General features: G+C 38.8%; 1 protein-coding gene across 8 annotated transcripts in view; it reads left to right on the forward strand.

Annotated features, from left to right (window-relative positions):
- Window positions 1-17,422, forward strand: part of HDX (highly divergent homeobox) — a 62,912-nt gene extending 45,490 nt beyond the window's left edge. For 4 of the 8 annotated variants that reach the window (XR_009959560.1, XR_009959563.1, XR_009959562.1 and 1 more), the window contains 6 exons: window positions 2,003-2,125; window positions 3,098-3,265; window positions 12,107-12,273; window positions 14,410-14,563; window positions 14,711-15,059; window positions 15,242-17,422. Coding sequence is in view for 3 of the 8 variants with exons in the window: in XM_062584521.1 (XP_062440505.1) it covers window positions 2,003-2,125; window positions 3,098-3,223 (249 nt within the window). In the remaining 5 variants the exon portion in view is untranslated. Of the gene's footprint in view, window positions 1-1,977; window positions 2,126-3,097; window positions 3,266-12,106; window positions 13,815-14,409; window positions 14,564-14,710; window positions 15,060-15,241 lie in introns of those variants that run through there. The other 4 variants (XR_009959561.1, XM_062584521.1, XM_062584523.1 and 1 more) reach the window with 4 other exon arrangements.
- Window positions 17,423-18,875: the final 1,453 nt, after the last annotated feature.

An 18,875-nucleotide genomic window follows, 5' to 3' on the forward strand; every position in this document is an offset into this window, starting at 1 on the left:
GATGTGCATTCGGTGCCATTATATAGATACTTTTTGCAAAAATGCATGGTGATTTTTGGTCTTGAAAAGCAAATTGTATATTTAGCTTACATGATCTTTGCGAAGATGAATTAAAAAAAATTGCTTTAAAAATGCTAAATCTGTCTGTCAGTCAATCTTATACATCAGTCAGTTGATAAATTTGAAGAAGAGGAGATACTTGGAATAAATTGAAATACCAGATCTGAGTTTTTAATCAAGAAGTTTATCTCCATATCAAGGAACTCATTTGCAAGAACAGTGGCATGTATTTATAGGAAGGTTGGAAATATGCCTTTTTGTCCACAGTATACACACTGTTCATATTTCCCTGACAATAGAAATCTTATATAAAGGAACTGTGTTTTTTTTTTTTTTTTTTTTTTTTTTTTGAAATGTTAATGTGTTGCTTCTGTTGCCGAAGCCAGGGAAAGGTACAAGATCCAGTGATAGCTGAGGGAGAGGCAGTAAAGTTATTTATTGGCCCTGCTTTGGTATAAATCTGTAGGGAATTGGAAACTGAAAGTGTTGCCAGGGGGTGTGAAAAAACACCAGCTCTTTCGTGTGTTGTGGTATCAGTCATAAGCTGAAGACCTCTGTGTCTTAGCTGAGATTTCAGCCCTGGGAGCAGGTGGTACCGTACGTAGACGTGCGCTTCGGCCTGCGCAGCAGCGGCAGCAGAGGGATTCGGGATTGGGTTGGCAGTGGCGGATTCCTAGTGATGAGTGGGTGGCTTGGTCGCAGAGCAGATCTGCCCTGGTTTGTGAGGCAAATGGGCATTTCTTTCCTGAATTAGTCTGGGATAGTAAAGATTTCCTCTGTTAATGGTAGTATCATGAGAGTGAGGTCATAGACTTCCTTCTAATATGTACATAAAATTCTCAAGAAAAATACTGGTCATTTTACATACACAAACAGAATACTGTTTGATAACATCCACAAAAAAAATGGTATCCTGTGAGAGGAAACCTCTGAGTCCTGCTGGCTTTACATCTGCCTGTACGAAGCACCTCCCCGCAGCATTTGTGCGTTGAAGTGATAGGGGCACCTGATAACCATCCAAGCCCCAGTGGAAACATGGAAGTGGGGCAGGCAGGTGCTTGCATCCCAGGTGACATAAATAACTGATTAGGGTTCATACTATTTTATTATTTCCATGTAGGGTTTGTTTGCTAAGAATCAGAATGGTAAATATTTTATCAATACATCACTGAATTTAGGGAGTAAATCTGAAACATCATCCTTCCAAATTTCCCGTGTGACCTGATTATTTTCTACCACAAGTATATCCCTATTTTATAAATATATTCCCATTCTTTTTGTAACCTCAGGTATCGTGGGGAGGTTGGTGAGCTGACTTCAGAATACACGTCAAACTCAGTTGCACTAGAGGATGATATATTTCGGTTTGGTGGCCTTGGGGAATTAAGTTTTTCCCAGGTCTAAATGTCAGGCCTCTTGCTGTAATAAACAAATTTAGTTGCTGCCTTTTCTTATAGTCAGCCTGCCTTTTCAAGATTACTTTTTCTCTTAGGAGGAAACGTACCTTTTGTTTTTCCTTATCTTAAAATGGAATTAGAGGTCATCCTTATAGAATAAAAATCAGTGCTTTCAATGTTCATGTAAGCATTGGCACAAGTCACTAATGCTTTAACAGTGCACGGTAATTCTGAAATGCCGTGTCTGTGTGTAAAATGATCTGCTATTACATATGTCTCACACAGGACAGTGAAAAGTGAACTGGCATATACTTTTTTTTTTTTTTTTTTTAGGCACTGTAGATTTAATGTGATTATTTAATGTGATTATCTCTAGTTCTAGAATTTGGGGCTTTATTTAATACTGTTTTTATTATAAATCATACTAAATTCATTATTCCTTTTAAGTAAAAATATTTAGTTTTAATGTAAGTATCTTTAAATATAATTAAAATGATTCAGTACTATTTATTATTTCCAGAATTTTATGTAATTTTCACCCACAGAATGAAGAAGTCAGATTCATTGAAAATGAGTTGGAGAATCACAAACAGAAGTATTTTGAACTACAGTCATTTACTCGCAGTTTGATACTTGCTATTAAATCAGATGATAAAGAACAGCAGCAGGTAAGTCTTGAAGTAGGCTTTAATAATGTCAGTGTTCTCTCATTTTCTTGTTTCTCTTCCATAATATCCAGAGGCTCAAATTACGATCAGCAGCATTGTGCTGAATGTCTTACCAACACAGGAAAAGTTGAACTTTAAACAAAAGATCTTCCAGTCAAAACAAACAACACAGAAAAAGTGTTACCTTTACAAAGAAGGGAACCAACGCACCAATGTACACTAAAGGAGTTTGACTTGTCTGTTGTATGGCCTAAGATGGATCTAGGAATAAAAGCCAGGTTTCCTCAATTTTAGTACAGTATAAGTTGTTAGCATTTGTTTTATACTTGGTTGGATTATGTCTTGTATGCATAATTTTTTGCTTTATTTGGGAAGGGGTTTTGTTGCTTCTCCCCCTCACCCCTTTCCCGTTCACAGTCTGCAGTTTGCCACGTGTAAAAATAGGAACAATAACCTGCAATAAAGAAACTTAAAACACTTTACATTCAGCCTGTATTTGACTTAAAGTTTTTTTTTCATAAAACCACATGAACTGAATATAAAGGAGGAAACTTGAGGCCTTCGAGGTAAAAATTAAAACAGCTTATGACTAACCCTGTGTGCAGAATCTGGTCCTATCTCCTGCACACTCAGTGTAGTATGATTATAGATATATTAAAGCTTTTGCATGTGAAAAATACTTTAGTGAAATAAATGAATACAGAACATTGATTCTGTCCAGTTTGCAGGGAAAAAAATGTTTTGAACCATTTCCAAAGTAACTTAAGTAACTCTGGAGATTGCTTTAAGATACTTCATATTAGACGGTATGTTTATCCTTATCAGTACCTATCAGTATTGACCTCTTCTCTTTTTAGCCATCCTGTCTCAGCACTGACTAAAAAGCTTAAAGTTCATTCGCTATTTGAAGACATTTGAACGTTTACATAAAACATATAGCTAAGTACTGTGTTTTAATATTTTTAATTATAGGCACTGCTGTCAGACTTACCTCCTGAGTTAGAAGAAATGGATTTCAATCATGCATCCCCAGAACCTGATGATACCTCATTCAGTTTGTCATCATTATCTGAGAAAAATGCCTCAGACAGTTTGTGACTTTCTTTTTTTATTGACAAGAAAGAAAAGACTGCTTAACATGTAGGTTTGAGAACACCTTTTTGTTAACCAATGTTCTTCAATCAAAAAAAAGTGAAGTAGACCTTGCTGAAGGATGACCATAGTATGTAATGGTTGCAGTTTGCAATGACAAAAAAATTTAAAATGTTGTTTTGGGTAAATGAAAAAACTGTGTAAGGGAAGGGTTTTCATTTTTAGTAGAATAACTTCTGACTTTCCAGAACAACTCTTGCTCACCAGCAAAGTCGTTTTGAGCAGGGGTCCAAGAATGGAAAACACATGTCCTGTTATAAACCCAGGTAATTTTTCTGAGTCACTTGCTATATTAAACTTTTTAGTCCTGTTCATTGTAGATTCCCCCTCCCCAGTTCTTACTCAGGTAGGTGGACTAAAAATTGGGAATCTAGACAGAAAAATTGGCTTTATAAGAATTGTCCTTGAACCTCTTTGGAAATCTGAAATTAAACTGAAGTACTTTTCATTATGTAACTGCAAATTGTTGAATCTTCTGTTTTCTGACCAAAATAACTGAAAAAACTTTGAAACGCTAACCAAATAATTTAAATTATCATCAATAAATTATTAATATACAGAAACAGTCAGTAAGTTTTGTAACAAATTAGATTCATACTGTAAACTTGATAGCTACAGAACATGATTTTCTAATATTCTCCCTATGGCAATGGAATTACATATGTTTACAGTACTCTTTAAAGTTTTATGAATGTAGTTATAGTTTTTATTTGTTGAAGTCTGAATACTAAAGTTCTGTTCACTAAGTTTTAAGTATCAGTTACGTATTTTTCCATAAACTTCTCTGCAGTTTTATCAAGACAATGTCATAAAGCCACAGCTGTCATTGTTTCCCAGAAGGTTTTTGAGTGTTTCAAACTGAACTTTGCAAAATCTTCTAAATGTGACCTGTTTTAGAAGTAGCTCCATCTGACCTTTTTTTTTTTTTTTTTTTTTTTTTTGAAAGAAACATAATACAGTTGTCATTTCTGAACTGTGAGCTTAATTGCAGGCAATGGCTGAAATGAATTTATTCTTTCCCAGCAGTGGAATTCTTTCCCATCACATGGAATCACCTTATTCATCTGAATAAACAGATGTGCAGACACATTCAGATAAACTTAGTAGGGCATTTAGGTGCAGGCCCATATTATTAATGCTTTATAACTTCTAATCTGAATATTCATCCACAAGCATTTTTGAAATAGATACTCTTGGAATCTTTTACTAAGCCTGATCTTTCAGTAGTAATTTACTATGGTTAATCTTTATTCATGGAGCACAGTAAGTAATCCCGTTAATTTCAGTGGGACTATTTAGAGTCGGGTTCTATCTGAACGAAAGAATCCTAATAATAATAAATAAATAAAAAAAAAAAGAGGTGCAAGGTGTAGCTGAGAAATTTCAGTGTATTGTTGAAGAAGAAAAAAAAGAAAAAAAACAACTTTAATAGTGGTCTAATGATCACAAATGATTTTATTTCACTTGTTTTATTCCTCCCTAATCACTTATGCAGTTTTTTCTTTTTATGATTTACAATGAGCTTTGTTCTCAATTTTTTCGTCTGTTTCTGCGTTGTTCTTGGACATGGGGAGCTTTTAACAATATTGTTAAATGCCAGCTACACAAAGGATAGTAGTAATTTTGAAAGCTGCATTAAAAAAAATTTTTTTTTACAGTTCTGATTACTGCACAATTCAGTTAATTCGTAGGCCACAAAAGATCTTCTCATGTATTCTACAGAATAATCCTACAGAAAGCAAACTGTTGTGGCTGTGTTACGAGGCTGGGCATTAGAACTGAAAATAGAATCTGAAGAGATAGAAAAGGCACTTAGTTGTCACATGATGTAAGTGGTAGGTTCCTCATCCCTTGATACCTTAACTGAAATGTCACATTCTGGCTGGCAGACACATCCTTAGATGTTTATTCAGGGAGGGAGCAGTACTTTACATTTTTGTTGAAATAACTGCCTATCTAAAATTACTTACGGTTTGTGAGCAAAGATCACAGTACTATCCCTCAAATACAAACTAGAGTTCAATTGCAATTCTGCACCATCTCCTAAAAAAAAAATCGTTTATAAATGGTTTTCTATACTGAGTTAAGAAGGCTTTCTATTTTTTTTCTCAAGATAGGAAATCTGTGCCAGTGACAATGAAACATCTTGTTTTCTGTGAGCTTTCCTGAAATTAAAAAAAAATAGTGCTGTGATTTGCCATTATTTGGATCCTGTTTTCCTGCTGTTTCCACTCCTGATGTCTATTTCTGTGACAAAAGGCTGGATACTCTTAATAAGAGTTCTTGATTTCATTGTCAGTTAAGTTTTTGCAAAAAGTTTCTCTTTTTACAAGAGAATTGTCATTGTTGATAACTATCCATTCTTTGTTCTGTCTTGCTTTTATTTCACATACCAAAAAATTGAATTCATTCATTTTCAATGAACTACCATGAGATTTAAACAATTACATAAGATTCTCTTTGCTCAAGGAAGCTGGAATCCTCTATGAATCACAGCTTGAGCATGTTCTTTAGTCCTTTTCTCATGGCAGAGCTACAAGACAAAACATGTAGTAAAGTAGTCATCTTTGCATACCCTGAAATATTTGACAATATTACAGAATATTCAGGAAGAAAGAGTATAAATTCTATATAACAGCATGCTGTTTCAGGTAATAGTATACAGTCATTATGTGTTTTTTTCTTAATTTTAGAACATATTTCCTGTCATAGGTAAAACAAAAAAAATGATGATTCATTACTGTTGCTGGCTATTTAAAATGTTGTAGACAACAACAGTTTTGCAGTACAGTGCTGAAAAGCAGCACACTTGCTTATAAATTCTGTATCATAACAGTAGTTAACAACCGTAAAGTTGTGAAAATACGTATCTAAACATTGCACTTCAGACAAGCACCACGCACATAGCTCATGGCTTTGTAATTTAAGGCTTTTTTGGTGTTTGTTGCCCTAACAGATAACTAAATGTGCTAGTCAGGTTTGAAGGTTACATCCAAGTCCATGCAACTTGTGTCGGTTCAACTGGACTTTAGGACAATGAGATCATTTGGTCTTGTTGCCATCCATATTTCTTTAAAACTTCGTCACAGTAACTGTACCAACGTTCACTAAATTCTAATAAGGGTCACCAGGATACTAATTTCCAGATAAAAATCTGAAAGTTCTCTAGATGATGGAAGGTGATAGTGATGGCTGTCTTGGTATTGGATATACTTAGGGTTTTGGTTGTTTCTTCTGTTCACAGGGGATTAAAAAAAAAAAAAACACACACCAAATGTTAATTCATCATTTGCATAGACTTTCCATGACAGATAAGGTTAATACTGTGCTGTATTACCATGAAAGAAATAAGGTTTGTTGCTATTTCACTGTTTTAGATTAGTAATTTGAATAACTGCTACAGCAGAAGTGACATGTATTGATATTTTAATCATATTTCTGCTAAGACTCTGATTTGCTTTGTCCATGAAGGATGACTTCTCAGGTGCTGTTTATTCCTAGTGCATCTGTTGGAACATGAATGATTATATATACCTTTATGAAGAAACCTGAGTCGAAAAAGGTAGTTCAGAACAGACACTTTAAAAGAGAAACAGGCTGTTCCCTCTTCTTTGGGAGCAATGAAACTTTTTGATGTTAGCAAGCTTGCAGATACTTGAGAAAGCTGTTTCCTATGCCTCTTTTCATTTCCCTGCAGATGATAATTGTGTCAAGCCCGTAGGTCTAACAGAATGAGTAATAGTAAATATTCTAATAGGCAAATTTTTGGCAGATCTGATTTTTAGAAGTACATGAAGAACAGATGTGCTGTACAAGTGTCAATTTTCTTGAGTACTTGGTTCTCAGAGCAGCACTGCACTTTAATCTTTCCAAGCATATGTTTTCCACTAAGGCAATAAATTCTCAAAGTGACAAGCAGATCATGGACTTGCAGTCCTCTGAGTAAAAAAAGAATATATTAGCTTATATTTTTATCATCTTAATTTGGGAAGCAGCTCATCAAGTCTATTCACCAAGTGGAGACTGTGATATATACTGTTGTGGTTATACAGTTGGAATGAATGACAGAACAAGTCAACAGTGTCATGAACATCTTTGTTGTGAAAATCACTGCTTAAAAATGATCAACTATCTAATTTTTGATCTGTGTTGCACTACTGTATTAATAACATTAAAAAGAAAAAAATTGGACAGCACTAACTTTTCTGTAAGTACTAGTCATAGCTGACTTGATCTCAGGATACTGATAAAGTAAGGAAACAAAATAACATACAAAAATGGAATATTAAGCAGAATACCTGAAGCATGAAGAATTAATACCTTGTAATGTTACAACCAAAAGTTTAATTTGCTACCTCTAGTACTACTGCCCAGATCCTTTAGGTCAGCCAGTGAAGCATGAGGCTGCTTTACATGTTATAGGGATTGGCAGCTCTCCAATATTCACCTTTCATTTCATGACTGCTTTTTCTGCCCAAATGTTAGTAACGGCTAATAAGTTGATCAGTTGTGGGTTGCCTGATCAAAACAGACGATGGTTTGTGAGAAAACTCTGGCTATTTTTTTTTTTTTTTAGGGGTGGAGGGGTGGGGAAGTTGTGTCATGGTTTTTGACTTGTCTACCCAATTCATATTTGAATACATTAGTCAAATGTTAAATCTTAAGTTAGGAGGGAAAAAAAAGTCATATTGTAAAATTGGTTCTTTCTGTGGCAGAATAGGGTTTTAATCTAAGAAGTATTTTTCTCTGTAAGCCAGTGGCTGGCATTTTGCTCAGAACACACCAGACACAAAAGGAGAAGAAACTTTGGCATGTGGTGGTGGTTGTTTTACATAAATAAGCCATCATCTTCAAGAAAGAGATTCTTAAGAATTTTCCTGTAAAGAAAATGGTTTGAGGTCATTGGTTTGGCTATAATGAGCATTATATTGTATTACCGAACTAAGTAAATAATCCTTTTCAAATTCTGTATTAAACTGTACACACACACACTACCTCTGAAACATAACATCACCTTTAAAACTACGCAAAAATGTGAACTTTAAGATTTTTTAACTTTTTAATAGGCAATAAATTATTTCCAATACACATTCTTCAATTTTGTGCTTTTTTTTTTTAGTTAAGATTGTGATAAATTCAGTTTGTTTTTTTATTTTAGTACTATTTTATGTATTTGTCTTAAAAACACAAACCATTGACATGGAAATAATAAAGATGTGATATTGGGAAGAAAAAAGTAATATGTTAAGGGAAATAAATATTACTAGGCTCAACGATGAAGTGGTAGGCTAGCTGTCCTATTTTGGTTCAACTATTGCCATAATAGATATGAGAAATACTCTGGTACTAAAGGATTGTCATAACATTTCTCAGTATAACTCATTAATTTCTATGAGAGAGGACAGTTAAATAATGAGTCTCAGCAAGGTAGCAAGAAGGGATAGGATTTCACATTTTCAAAGAATTAGTGTTTCATAAATTTGTCCTCGCATTTTTGTTTCAGCTTTTGTTTTTGTGTAATATATGTAGAGACTTTATAGGAATGGTCTTGATTTGCTTATAAGCAAGCACTGAGTTAAAATGAATCAATAGCAAACTAAGGTTTAAATGAAAATGTAAACCCTGTTTTGTAGTAAATTTCATGTCAAAGAGGAAAATCCCTATAATTTTCTGCCATTACATCTATTGCTATAAAATGTGTGTGTTGGGAGGATTTGTAGACTGTACAGATCTGTTCAAACGGATAGGGAAGGGACCTAGGTATAAACAGGCATTTCAGTTGAGAACGAATGAAGATTTGGGAGTGGAGGGAGTATCCAAAGATGTGAAAGTAAAATGAAAAATTTCTTCACCTTAGAAGACAGCAACTTCCATTTTATTTTCAGATTTTGTGAAGTAAAGTTTATAAAGTCATGGCAAATCCACTGAACTGTGTTGGGGTTAAATTGTACTCTCTAATAGAAATCATATAACTTCTATGGTTATTTCTAAGAATTACTGAGAATGTATGAACATCCATATGTATATTTATGTGCACAGATAAACTAAACTTGATCTTCATCTTAGCATCTACAAAAGTATTTTCACTTAATGTAATTCCTCTAAAATATGATTTTCTCTTATTTTTATAAGTCTTACAATTTGATTATGTAGTTTTGAAATTAAATACATCAATATAAATATTGATTATAGAATAACTGCAAAACTGTTGAGCTTTAGACTTGAAAATACATCAAAATGCCCATAATGTATTTCTAAGTAATGTTTGCATATAAACTGCTGTATTTATGAAGAGATAATGAATCTTCAGCCTTGATTTTAGTTATACTGAGGGTTTCAGTTTGATTTAAAAAATCATTTTTTTGGAAGTTTAAACATTATTGTATAAATTGGATGTTTTCATTAACCTACAAAACATGAGATAATCTGTCTTAAAAGTAGTATGATTTCTTGCTGGGCCAACTTGGTAAGCTTTGTAAACAGAGTGTATTACTGAATTTCTCTGTGAAAGTCAATATTTATATTGCATTTCTATTATTTGTATCAATATGTGTAGCAAGGAAACTACTATAAATCTTGAACTCTTGAAGTACCTCCAGTGTAGTCCAGGACATACAGTCTTGGCTGATTTGAAAGATGGATGCCTAGTGAAATATTCCATACATTTGTATTGATTTATGTCTGTATATATAAGGATATTTATAACGTATTAACGGAGTCATCATGAGCAATGCTTATTTCCTTCTTTAGAAGCCTGCCCAGCTATTTTTATATGAAATGTTGGTCTTTGCCTTAATTTTTTGTGAAAATTTGTGCCATAGATCTTTTAAATTATCCACAGTTAGTTTACAAAATTTGCTTTGACTTGCCCTTAGTTAATTATTTTTCCCTAAAATTATTGTAAACTGTTTCCTCCTCTACATGTGTGTCAGGGTGGTTTTGTCTTAGGGTTTTTTTATTATTATTTTAAAGTTTTGGAAGAATTCTTCATGTGCATGCTTCGGTGGGTCAAGATTTTTCTCTGTAGCTTATTGTTTATGGTTTGGCAAAACCTTCATTAAAAAACCTGAGGTAATGCTTGTACAAATGTATCTAGAATGGCCCAAATGGTCAGAGTAAAGGGCTATTTAGTATTGGTAAATTTGTCTACTAGACTTTCAGAATATTTTTCTACGTCTTGTCAAGCTTGGGACTATGGAGAAATGAAATAAAGGTTAACTAACTCCTTTTTCTATATGTAGTTCTCAGTTTCTGTATTTATTAAGTCTTGTAAAAATTAATGTACATAAAACCAGAGCCTGTATTCCTGGAATCCCATTTAGTCGTTAAGATTGGTAGAAATTTTGTAGGCTTAGGTCTGTGTTTTGAAGATGAAGAGGGATGTGTTAGAAACCGTTATTTTAAGATATAGCCATTAAATCATTCTGCATTTTTGTGATAGAAGAGGCTTCCATTTACAAATCTCCATTGTGTAGGGAACTGCTGGAATCAGAATTATATAATTTTTTTTTCTAAATAATAGAATTCTGGCACAGGTGTTGTGGCAGTGAAGAAGAGAAGAGCACGTTATTTCCGTTGTTACAAGTATGCAGGAGCTAAGTTAATGTCAGGGCTAGGTTTCAGAATAGGTGTGTTGACTATCTTCACTTTTCATTATATAACTAGTCAATACGAATTTCTGTCAAAAATAAAATTATTTGCCAATTACTTAATATTTAAAAGCAGGTAATAATATTATGGTAGTAACAAAACTTAAAATGGTGGGGGACTGCTGGCAATCAAAAGCTGCTTCATGCTTGACTGTAGTTGTAACCACTGTTCTGAAAAGTAATAAAGCCATGCCTGTCTTTGGTAGGGTGGAAGGTAAATGCTGTAGGAGATCTACTGATTCTTGTGAGGAGTTAAGAGTATTTTAGGTTAGTTCACTTTTAGTTTATGGAGAGGCTTTTCAGAATTATGTACAGAACTTGCATCGTGTCCCTAAGACACTTTGATTTTTTTTTCCCTTTCTAAAAATGAATTTAGGAATAATCAAAGCCATTAATATACAACACTAACAGCTCAGACTAACACTTAGGTAGTTTTAAGATAAATGTCAGCTCTCTAAGCCTATTTCTCAGCACTTAATAGCTTGAAAATGCTCAAGAGCTAAAGACCATTACCCATAGCTTCAGCTTGAATTCAAACTGACTGGTTTGACCAAGTGATGGAAGTCTGGCAGAAATAGTTAGTGCTAAGAATGACTTGCTTACTGACTGCGCAAATGTAATCAATACTGCAGCTCGTTTTAAGTGCTGGCAGTGTGGAAACGCGCTGTCCGAACAAGGAGTGAGGAGAAGAGTTGTAACAGGATTTCAAGGCCAGGACTGGTGAGAGAAAAATACTTTCAAAAAATACGGTGTGAAGCATGTCTGGTCAAACCAGAGAAGACAGGTGGAACTTGTGGGATGGATTCCTGATGGCCTATTTGAGACAAGGACTATATTCCATAAGCAGGGTGTAGCCTACTCACTGTTTTATTCATGGTGGTTTTGTTCACTGGGACACACCAATAGCGAGGCACCCAGGATTCTTTTGGATTAGTTTTGGTTAGTTGCACTGAATTTGGTATCATCATTTGTCAAGTGTGAGAATTTATTAGAGCTAAGGAATTTTACACGTGACAGATGCTAGACGACACTAACCAGTTAACACCAGACCGTCTACAAGTATAACAAAGTTGAAAAGTATACTAAAGAACTAAAATTAGAATACACACATCAGAGCTCTATGGTTAAGCCATAGATGCACAGTGCAATGACCATTCTCACCCTTTCCTTGTCCTTACAGGGACACCATCGCTCTGGTGTAGTTTCCACCAGATTGTTGTCGCCATGCTCAAGCTGTGCTGGGATGACTCAGGTTCTCCCTGGCAATTGCCCTCAAGGGCATCCCCACTGATGGGTGGGTTGTCCGGTCTACAGGCCAACTGATGGTGAGTCTGAGTCCACACAGAGGTATGTGGCTTTCTTTTGTCCTTCCTGGGCTTAGTTCACTATCCATTCAAACAATGCCAGACTCTGGTTACAGAACAGCCTCAGCCAGTAATGGATACCAACCAGATGGTCAACAGATAGCAGTATGCTTGTTCAACAGATAACCCAGAGCAAAGTTCCGCACTACCTAGATGCTTACAGTGCAAGTCTGCAGTGTCACTTGCTGTCTACATTTGCTCAGCACTCAGGGGTTACTGGAGTGCTACAGCAACTCCAAAGTGTGGTGACTGCAGCCATGGTGCACCTGGGGTTTCTTAACTCTCGGGGAGCACTGCAGAGCAAACCCTTCTCCTGTAGGCTGCACCATCCTGAGTCCCACACTTACCTTTGTGGTGCTAATCACTCCACCCACCTTGATGCTGTCAGACCCGTTTTTATTTTCAGAAGCTAGTAATTTCTGCTTGGTGTGCAGTGGCAGCTGCTTGGTCAGCACGTTGTATTGAGGAATGCCCACTGCTGTCAACATGCTGAAAGCAAAGCATGCTTATTTATAGTAACATGTAAACAACTGTTAAAATTAAGAATCCTAATCCTAGCAGCAAAAAGATTTATTTAGTCCATTGATGAAAATTTGGTATCCAGGATGTCTGCCAGTTCCATGCATTGAGAAATCCTGAGACAACATCTGGGAAGATAAGAGGTTGGTCCTCCCCAAAGGGCATGCAAAACTTTAGTGAGGTCGGCTATATGGTATACATCAGTAGTAATTTGTTGGAAATGATTAACATAAAAGCAGCAACTTTCATTAAATAAAGCACACACTCCTCCTTGAGAGGCTAGCAAATAATCAAATGTGAAATGATTTTGTATAGCAATTTTGCCAATATTATGGACATGTTGATTTTAAAAGTGTTAAGGCATCGGCAGTTCTGTTTTCTATCACTTCCAAGGTTACAGAGATTCACTATTGCTTTTTCTAGATCAGCTGCTCCTCGTCAGGATTGGCAACTGCTACGTGGCTGGTATAGCAGCATATGGGACCACAACCCATATGCTATTTCCAGTTGGAGTACAAGGATAATACTAATATAGTTGATAGCAGGGATCATGGGAACCTGAAAATGAATTTTGGAACGGGGGTTTTGCTGCCATGCTGACCATGGTGTCAGCTCGAGAAGCAAGGGGAGGGTCACCACTGCCTCCATTCCTTTGCAGAAAGGAAAACATTCGCCTGCCACGGGGTAAAGAGGAGGCGTTCCCATCCAAACGCTCCCTGACGCGGGCTGGTTTTTTACTGCGGTGGTTGTTTTACTGCGGGGAAACGCGCGGAGCCAAACAGTCTGCTAGCCGGGCTCCGCGCGTCCGCCCCGGTTTGGGTCGGGCCCTGCGGAGGCTCGTCTGCACGGCCCGCCCGGCTCCGAGAGAGACCTGCTCCCCACCGAGGGGCGCGCAGGAGAAGCGCACGCTAGAGCGAGCAGCGGGGGGCTCCGAGACCACCCTGGCCCAGGGCGGCCCCGAAGGCGCCCGCAGGCCGCGCGCGCGCTCGGCCGCCTGTTGTGAGCAGCTCACGACACCTCCAGGAGGTCTGCGCGCCCGCCAGCGATGTCACAGCGCCGCGAGGGCGGCCAAGGCCCCCGTTGCCGGGCGGCCTCATTTGTGCACACAGCTTCGGGAGCACCAGCAGACATGGCTGGCTGCTCTGCCTTCGTGTGCCTTCTCCTGTGTGCTCTTGCACACGGGTTCCCCATACCTGAAGGAAGAGAGGCTTCAGCATCGCCTGAAGGTACCTACGCCAATGTAACACCTCCTCTCCAAGACTAAAATTTTCTAGGGGTGAATTTCCAGGGGGAAGGCAGCTTCCACTGGCTCCTGCTTCCCTTCATCCCGGTACAGGAAGGAGGGGGCAGGAGAGGAGGAGCGACTCCACCAAGAAAAACAGAGGGTGGAAGGGAAGAACGGGCATGCTTTCTCAACGCACAGCACTGAACTCGTACACCACACAGCACCCCGCACGTGCTGGGACACCGCGTCCCCACAGCCGTGATACGTGTGATGCTGTGCTTGGCTCTTCATGCTTCAGCCTTCCTCCTCCTCCTCCCTTTGATCTACTGCAGCATGCACCTTTAATATAAACTCTCTCTGTTCCTTTTTCTGCAGCAATCTTTCTGAATGGTTTTGAAGACGACGACCCTGGCATTCTGAGTCGTGGTCCACTCATCATTATAACAAACACCTTGATGCTCATTGCTGTTGTGGTCGTCTTCAGATTCTGCATTTGGATTTGCTTCCAACTCAAAGACAGCAAAGAAATGTAATGTTTAAAATTCACATCCCTTACAAAGGGATAAGTTAGAAAGCAGCTCCCAGTGTGGGCAGGTCCCCAGCACCTCCCTAAAGTTAACACATTATGATTCTGCCTTTCAAAACGACAAGTAAAACCTCTCTGTACAATTCCTAGGTCTCCAGAGGATGATGCCGAGACACTTGCTCGCCAGAACCTTTGCCATTGCGGAGGGGTGAGTCCTGTCCTGCCTCCAGGACTAAAAGCTCCATCCAAGCAAGTCCCTTCAAACCTCCCCCTCTTCAAACTCGCACCAGCAGAAAGCTCATCCGCTGGTGTGTGATTCCCAGCTCCACAGGACTGTGCAGTGTTCCTGCTCCAGGTGCGCTTCTCCAAGCGCAGCGAGCATAGAGATCGGGAGCATCGGGGATGACAAGGATGAAAACCTCTACAGCAGCGTTATTCTTTCATCCCTGCCTCCTCCACTGCCCACAGATGAGTTCAGCAGAAGCTCTTCTGTTGACAGGTAACCACCACCACAAAGGCAGAAGACACTTTGTCAGGCTATACTGCACCCCTTTCAAGGGCAGCGTAGCTTTGGGGGCTTCTTTGGGGGCTTAGAGACATATTCTCCTGCTCCCTTTCCTCTGGGGCTGGCCAATAGGCCCTTCGGAAAGCTACTGCACATCACCACTGCTTCCATTTCAGTGCCGCAATGCAGGAGGAGAACACTGCAAACGCAGGTGCACCTGGCATGGACGGAGCTGGAGCAGAGATCAGCGACGAGGCCTGAGCGGGCGGCCGGCCGGGCTGGGCACCCCGACGCTGGGTGAGACGGGGGCGCGTGGTGGGAAATGGGCATCGGGGCTGCTGAGGTACAAGAGTGACACTGACGCTCCAAAGCACGTCAGCCAGAGCCCAGCAGAGCCCCGGCCCGTTTGCCCACAGACCCACCTACTCCCACGCCCGCGACTCCGCTGCCCGACACCAAGAGTCTGCTGCCACTGCCCAGCCCCAGCGCCTGCTCCCGCGCGCGCCCGCGCAGCCCCGACACCAGGGCATGGACCGTGCCGTCCCTCCGCCCGCCTGCCACGCTGCCCTGCACCGTCCTGGCCGGCGCCATCGCCACCCTCGGCCGCCTGCACCAGGAGGCAACTGGGCAATAAAGATCAAGTGGAGGCCGAGCTCACGCGGCGCCCGAGTGCTGTTTCCTGAGAGCAGCTCTTGGCGGGTGATCCCTGCCGCCCGCAGCCCCCGGGGCACAGAGCCCCTCGGCTCTCACACGCTCGCACATCGACGCTGCGGACCCCATGGCGTGGGCTGGCATCGCCCCTGTGCGAGAAGGAGCGCTCTTCTCTTTTAAACTATGTACATATCTTATTAGTAATAAAGCCAATGAGGCTGGAAACCAGCACTGGAATCAGTGAAATATGACAAGAGATTTTGGTATCATTGAATAGGCATATGGAAGCAATCATTTCCTTGCACAGAAGAAATCTTCATAGAAATCAGTATTATTATCATGTTACATACTCAAGATTTATTCTCTAAATGCACTTGCATGGTTAGATGGATAGGATTTAGAAGGGAAGGTTGAAGAAATTGAATTGAGACAAACTGAAAAGTAATTTCCAAATAAAGGATATATAGCTGACATGAAGTATTTAGTAACAGATTTGGAGGTGCTCTGAAACTGGATGTTTTGGGGAAAAGAAAATCCGAACTGTGATGAGCTGTGTTGCTGAACTGCCACCTGGTGGCAAAGAATTCACAATACAGAATTGAAAAAAATAATTGCCTTAAAAACGTTCTCACATTTTTTATATATTAGAATGTGCAACGATTTTTAATTAAATTAAATACTTAATGTTTAAACTCAGGAATGAGATGTTTGGAAATCAGGACATTGAGATTAGACTGAATGCTCCATCTTAACTCTGCTCTTTTATTTATGCATGAAAATTGTAGCTTACAGTAGTAAGTGCGCATGTGTATTTGTGTGCACACATATGCATGTGCACCTGTAGAGGTACAAAGAGAAGAAGGTCTAATATGACTGGAGTTCTGTGTCCTTAATAGTATTTTCAGATCTGGCATTGCTTTCAAGTTTTGGTAAGATCATCCATTGAAATCAAACTATTTTTGTGATTTTTATTATTATTCTCCTGTAACTTATGAGGTTAGTAAATTGAGGGGGAGGGGCAAGGGGCGATTCAAATCCAGTGCAATTTTATCATGTTAAAGTATCAGGAGAGCTTTGTCTGTGAACTCATTTCATCTGCCGATTTCACAGTGAAATGTTTGTGTGTTGTTTAGGGGAACAGGGTAAAAGAGAAAGGAAGTAAAGGAGATGAAACACTCAGACAAATACTTATACATTGAATATTCTGAATCTTTTGGATTTGTTGGGCACTGAAAATTAATAGGCAAACATTTCTCTTATAGCAAGAGGATGTTTTCCTGAAACTTGCACAGGAGTTTCCGTCATGTGAATGACCCCTTGGACAGAGGTTTAACTGTTGAGGTGATGTTGTGAAACAATTTGCAGACTGGGTTTTGATTACTGTATGTTGGAGCAGTATCTGAAAGAGCCTGCCTATTATTCAAAGCTCACTTTTACTCAACTTTTGGTCTTCCTTCTGGGGTTTTTTTCTGGGCTTCTGACATTGGAGATTGCAACTCTCCTGCCTTGATTAATTCAGCCCTGCTGGCCAGGTCTACTGGGGAGACTTATGTGTAACATTTTCCTTTTTGTTTAGTTTACTTTGGGGAAAAAATGCTGTAGTAGAAATAGTGTCAAAATGATCCTAAGATAGCTATGCCTCCAAGGTTAATTTGATATTTCTCTTCACAGAAACCAGTACTTTAAAACAACTGAATCAGCTGTGCTTAAACTTTTTTTTTTTTTTTTTTTTTTTTTTTTTTGGGTTAGGTGCTGTGTAGAAGTAATAACTAAAAAGAATTTTCTGAACAATATCTAAAGAGTCTCAATATTTAGTTTTTTGCTAAACCACTAGAGAACAAGTATGTGTATATGTTAGGTAAACAAAACTTTCTAGATATACTCAAACCTGAAGAAAACATTGCCAGAAATTAAATGAAGTGTCCAGGGACTTGCAATGTGATACTGAGCCTTTCAGCTCCTGTATTCTTTTCTGCCTGACCATTGTGTTTCTACAGTAAGTGTCTGTAAAAGAAATAGAATCAAAAAGAAGGGATAATGGATAATATTGTCTGCAGTCATCCGAGGACTCCTGCTGAGATCAATAAAAAGGAGAGGAGCCAATGCCAATGAAAAAGAAGATTTGAAGAACTTCCATAAATGCCGGCCTCAGTCAAAGGGATTTTTGCAACTAGGAGAAAAACTGGTTTAAGGTGACCATGGAATTGTTCTGGAAACAGGCAATACTCAGTCTGTAGTCATGATACCAAATACTGCTTAGGAATGGTAAAGAACCTCCTTGAACCCTCTTTTCTTGTTCTATCTTCAGTGCCCTGTGGGAATGAAGGGCACAATTGGACAAGAGGTGCTGCTGCTGGTAACCTACTGCACAAATATGTTTTGTGTCCTGAGGAGTTAAGAACAGTGGTGCAATGACCACTGTTCAAGTTTCAGTTACATTTTGAAAATATATATATATCCTGCTTGACCTGGAAGACTTGAGGAGGATATGATGTACAGCTCAGGCTGAGGCCACAGCAAGTCTCTCTTCTGTGTGTTTGTGTTCTCTCTCTCCTCCTGGGATTTTTGTGTGTAAAGGAATTTGGCCTAGTCTGCAGTGTTTAAAATAAGAATGATCTAGTCTTTGGTACATGTATCAGAAAAATCTTCAAAGTAAAAATAAAACTACTTTGTAGACAAGATCTGCAAAGACATCTGGTCCCTTCCTGCTTCACTTTAGGCCTGACTTAACTCTAGGCCTGGCTCAAGCTGTCTGCAAAAGCACCTGGTCTTTTTCTGTCTTCATTTTTATTGGCACTGACAGATTTTATCAAAAGGCCTCAAGATTTTGGATAAGCGTACTTAATCCATCAAAGCACAAACCCTGCTTGTCCTTCCTACTTTGATCATTGGGCAGATATCTATTTGCTTCCTGTATGATTGACAAAATGTTAAATAACTGTATTAGCCCAGCAGCTGGTTAAAAGAGGAACATTGTCCTTACCCACTGTGTAGATTAGACCTGAAGGCCATAGAAAAGCTTCTGCCATGCTTCAGTCCTTTAAGAAAATGATGCTTTGTTATTCCAAGTTTCTCTTATCTCACTTCTAGAAAGTCTCTCAGAACATAATGCAGAGAAGGCAGAGTTGAAGCTAACTGGAACAGTTCATCAGAACACAC

This window comes from Rhea pennata, chromosome 11 (genome assembly GCF_028389875.1).
Source record: "Rhea pennata isolate bPtePen1 chromosome 11, bPtePen1.pri, whole genome shotgun sequence".
Lineage (NCBI taxonomy): Eukaryota > Metazoa > Chordata > Aves > Rheiformes > Rheidae > Rhea > Rhea pennata.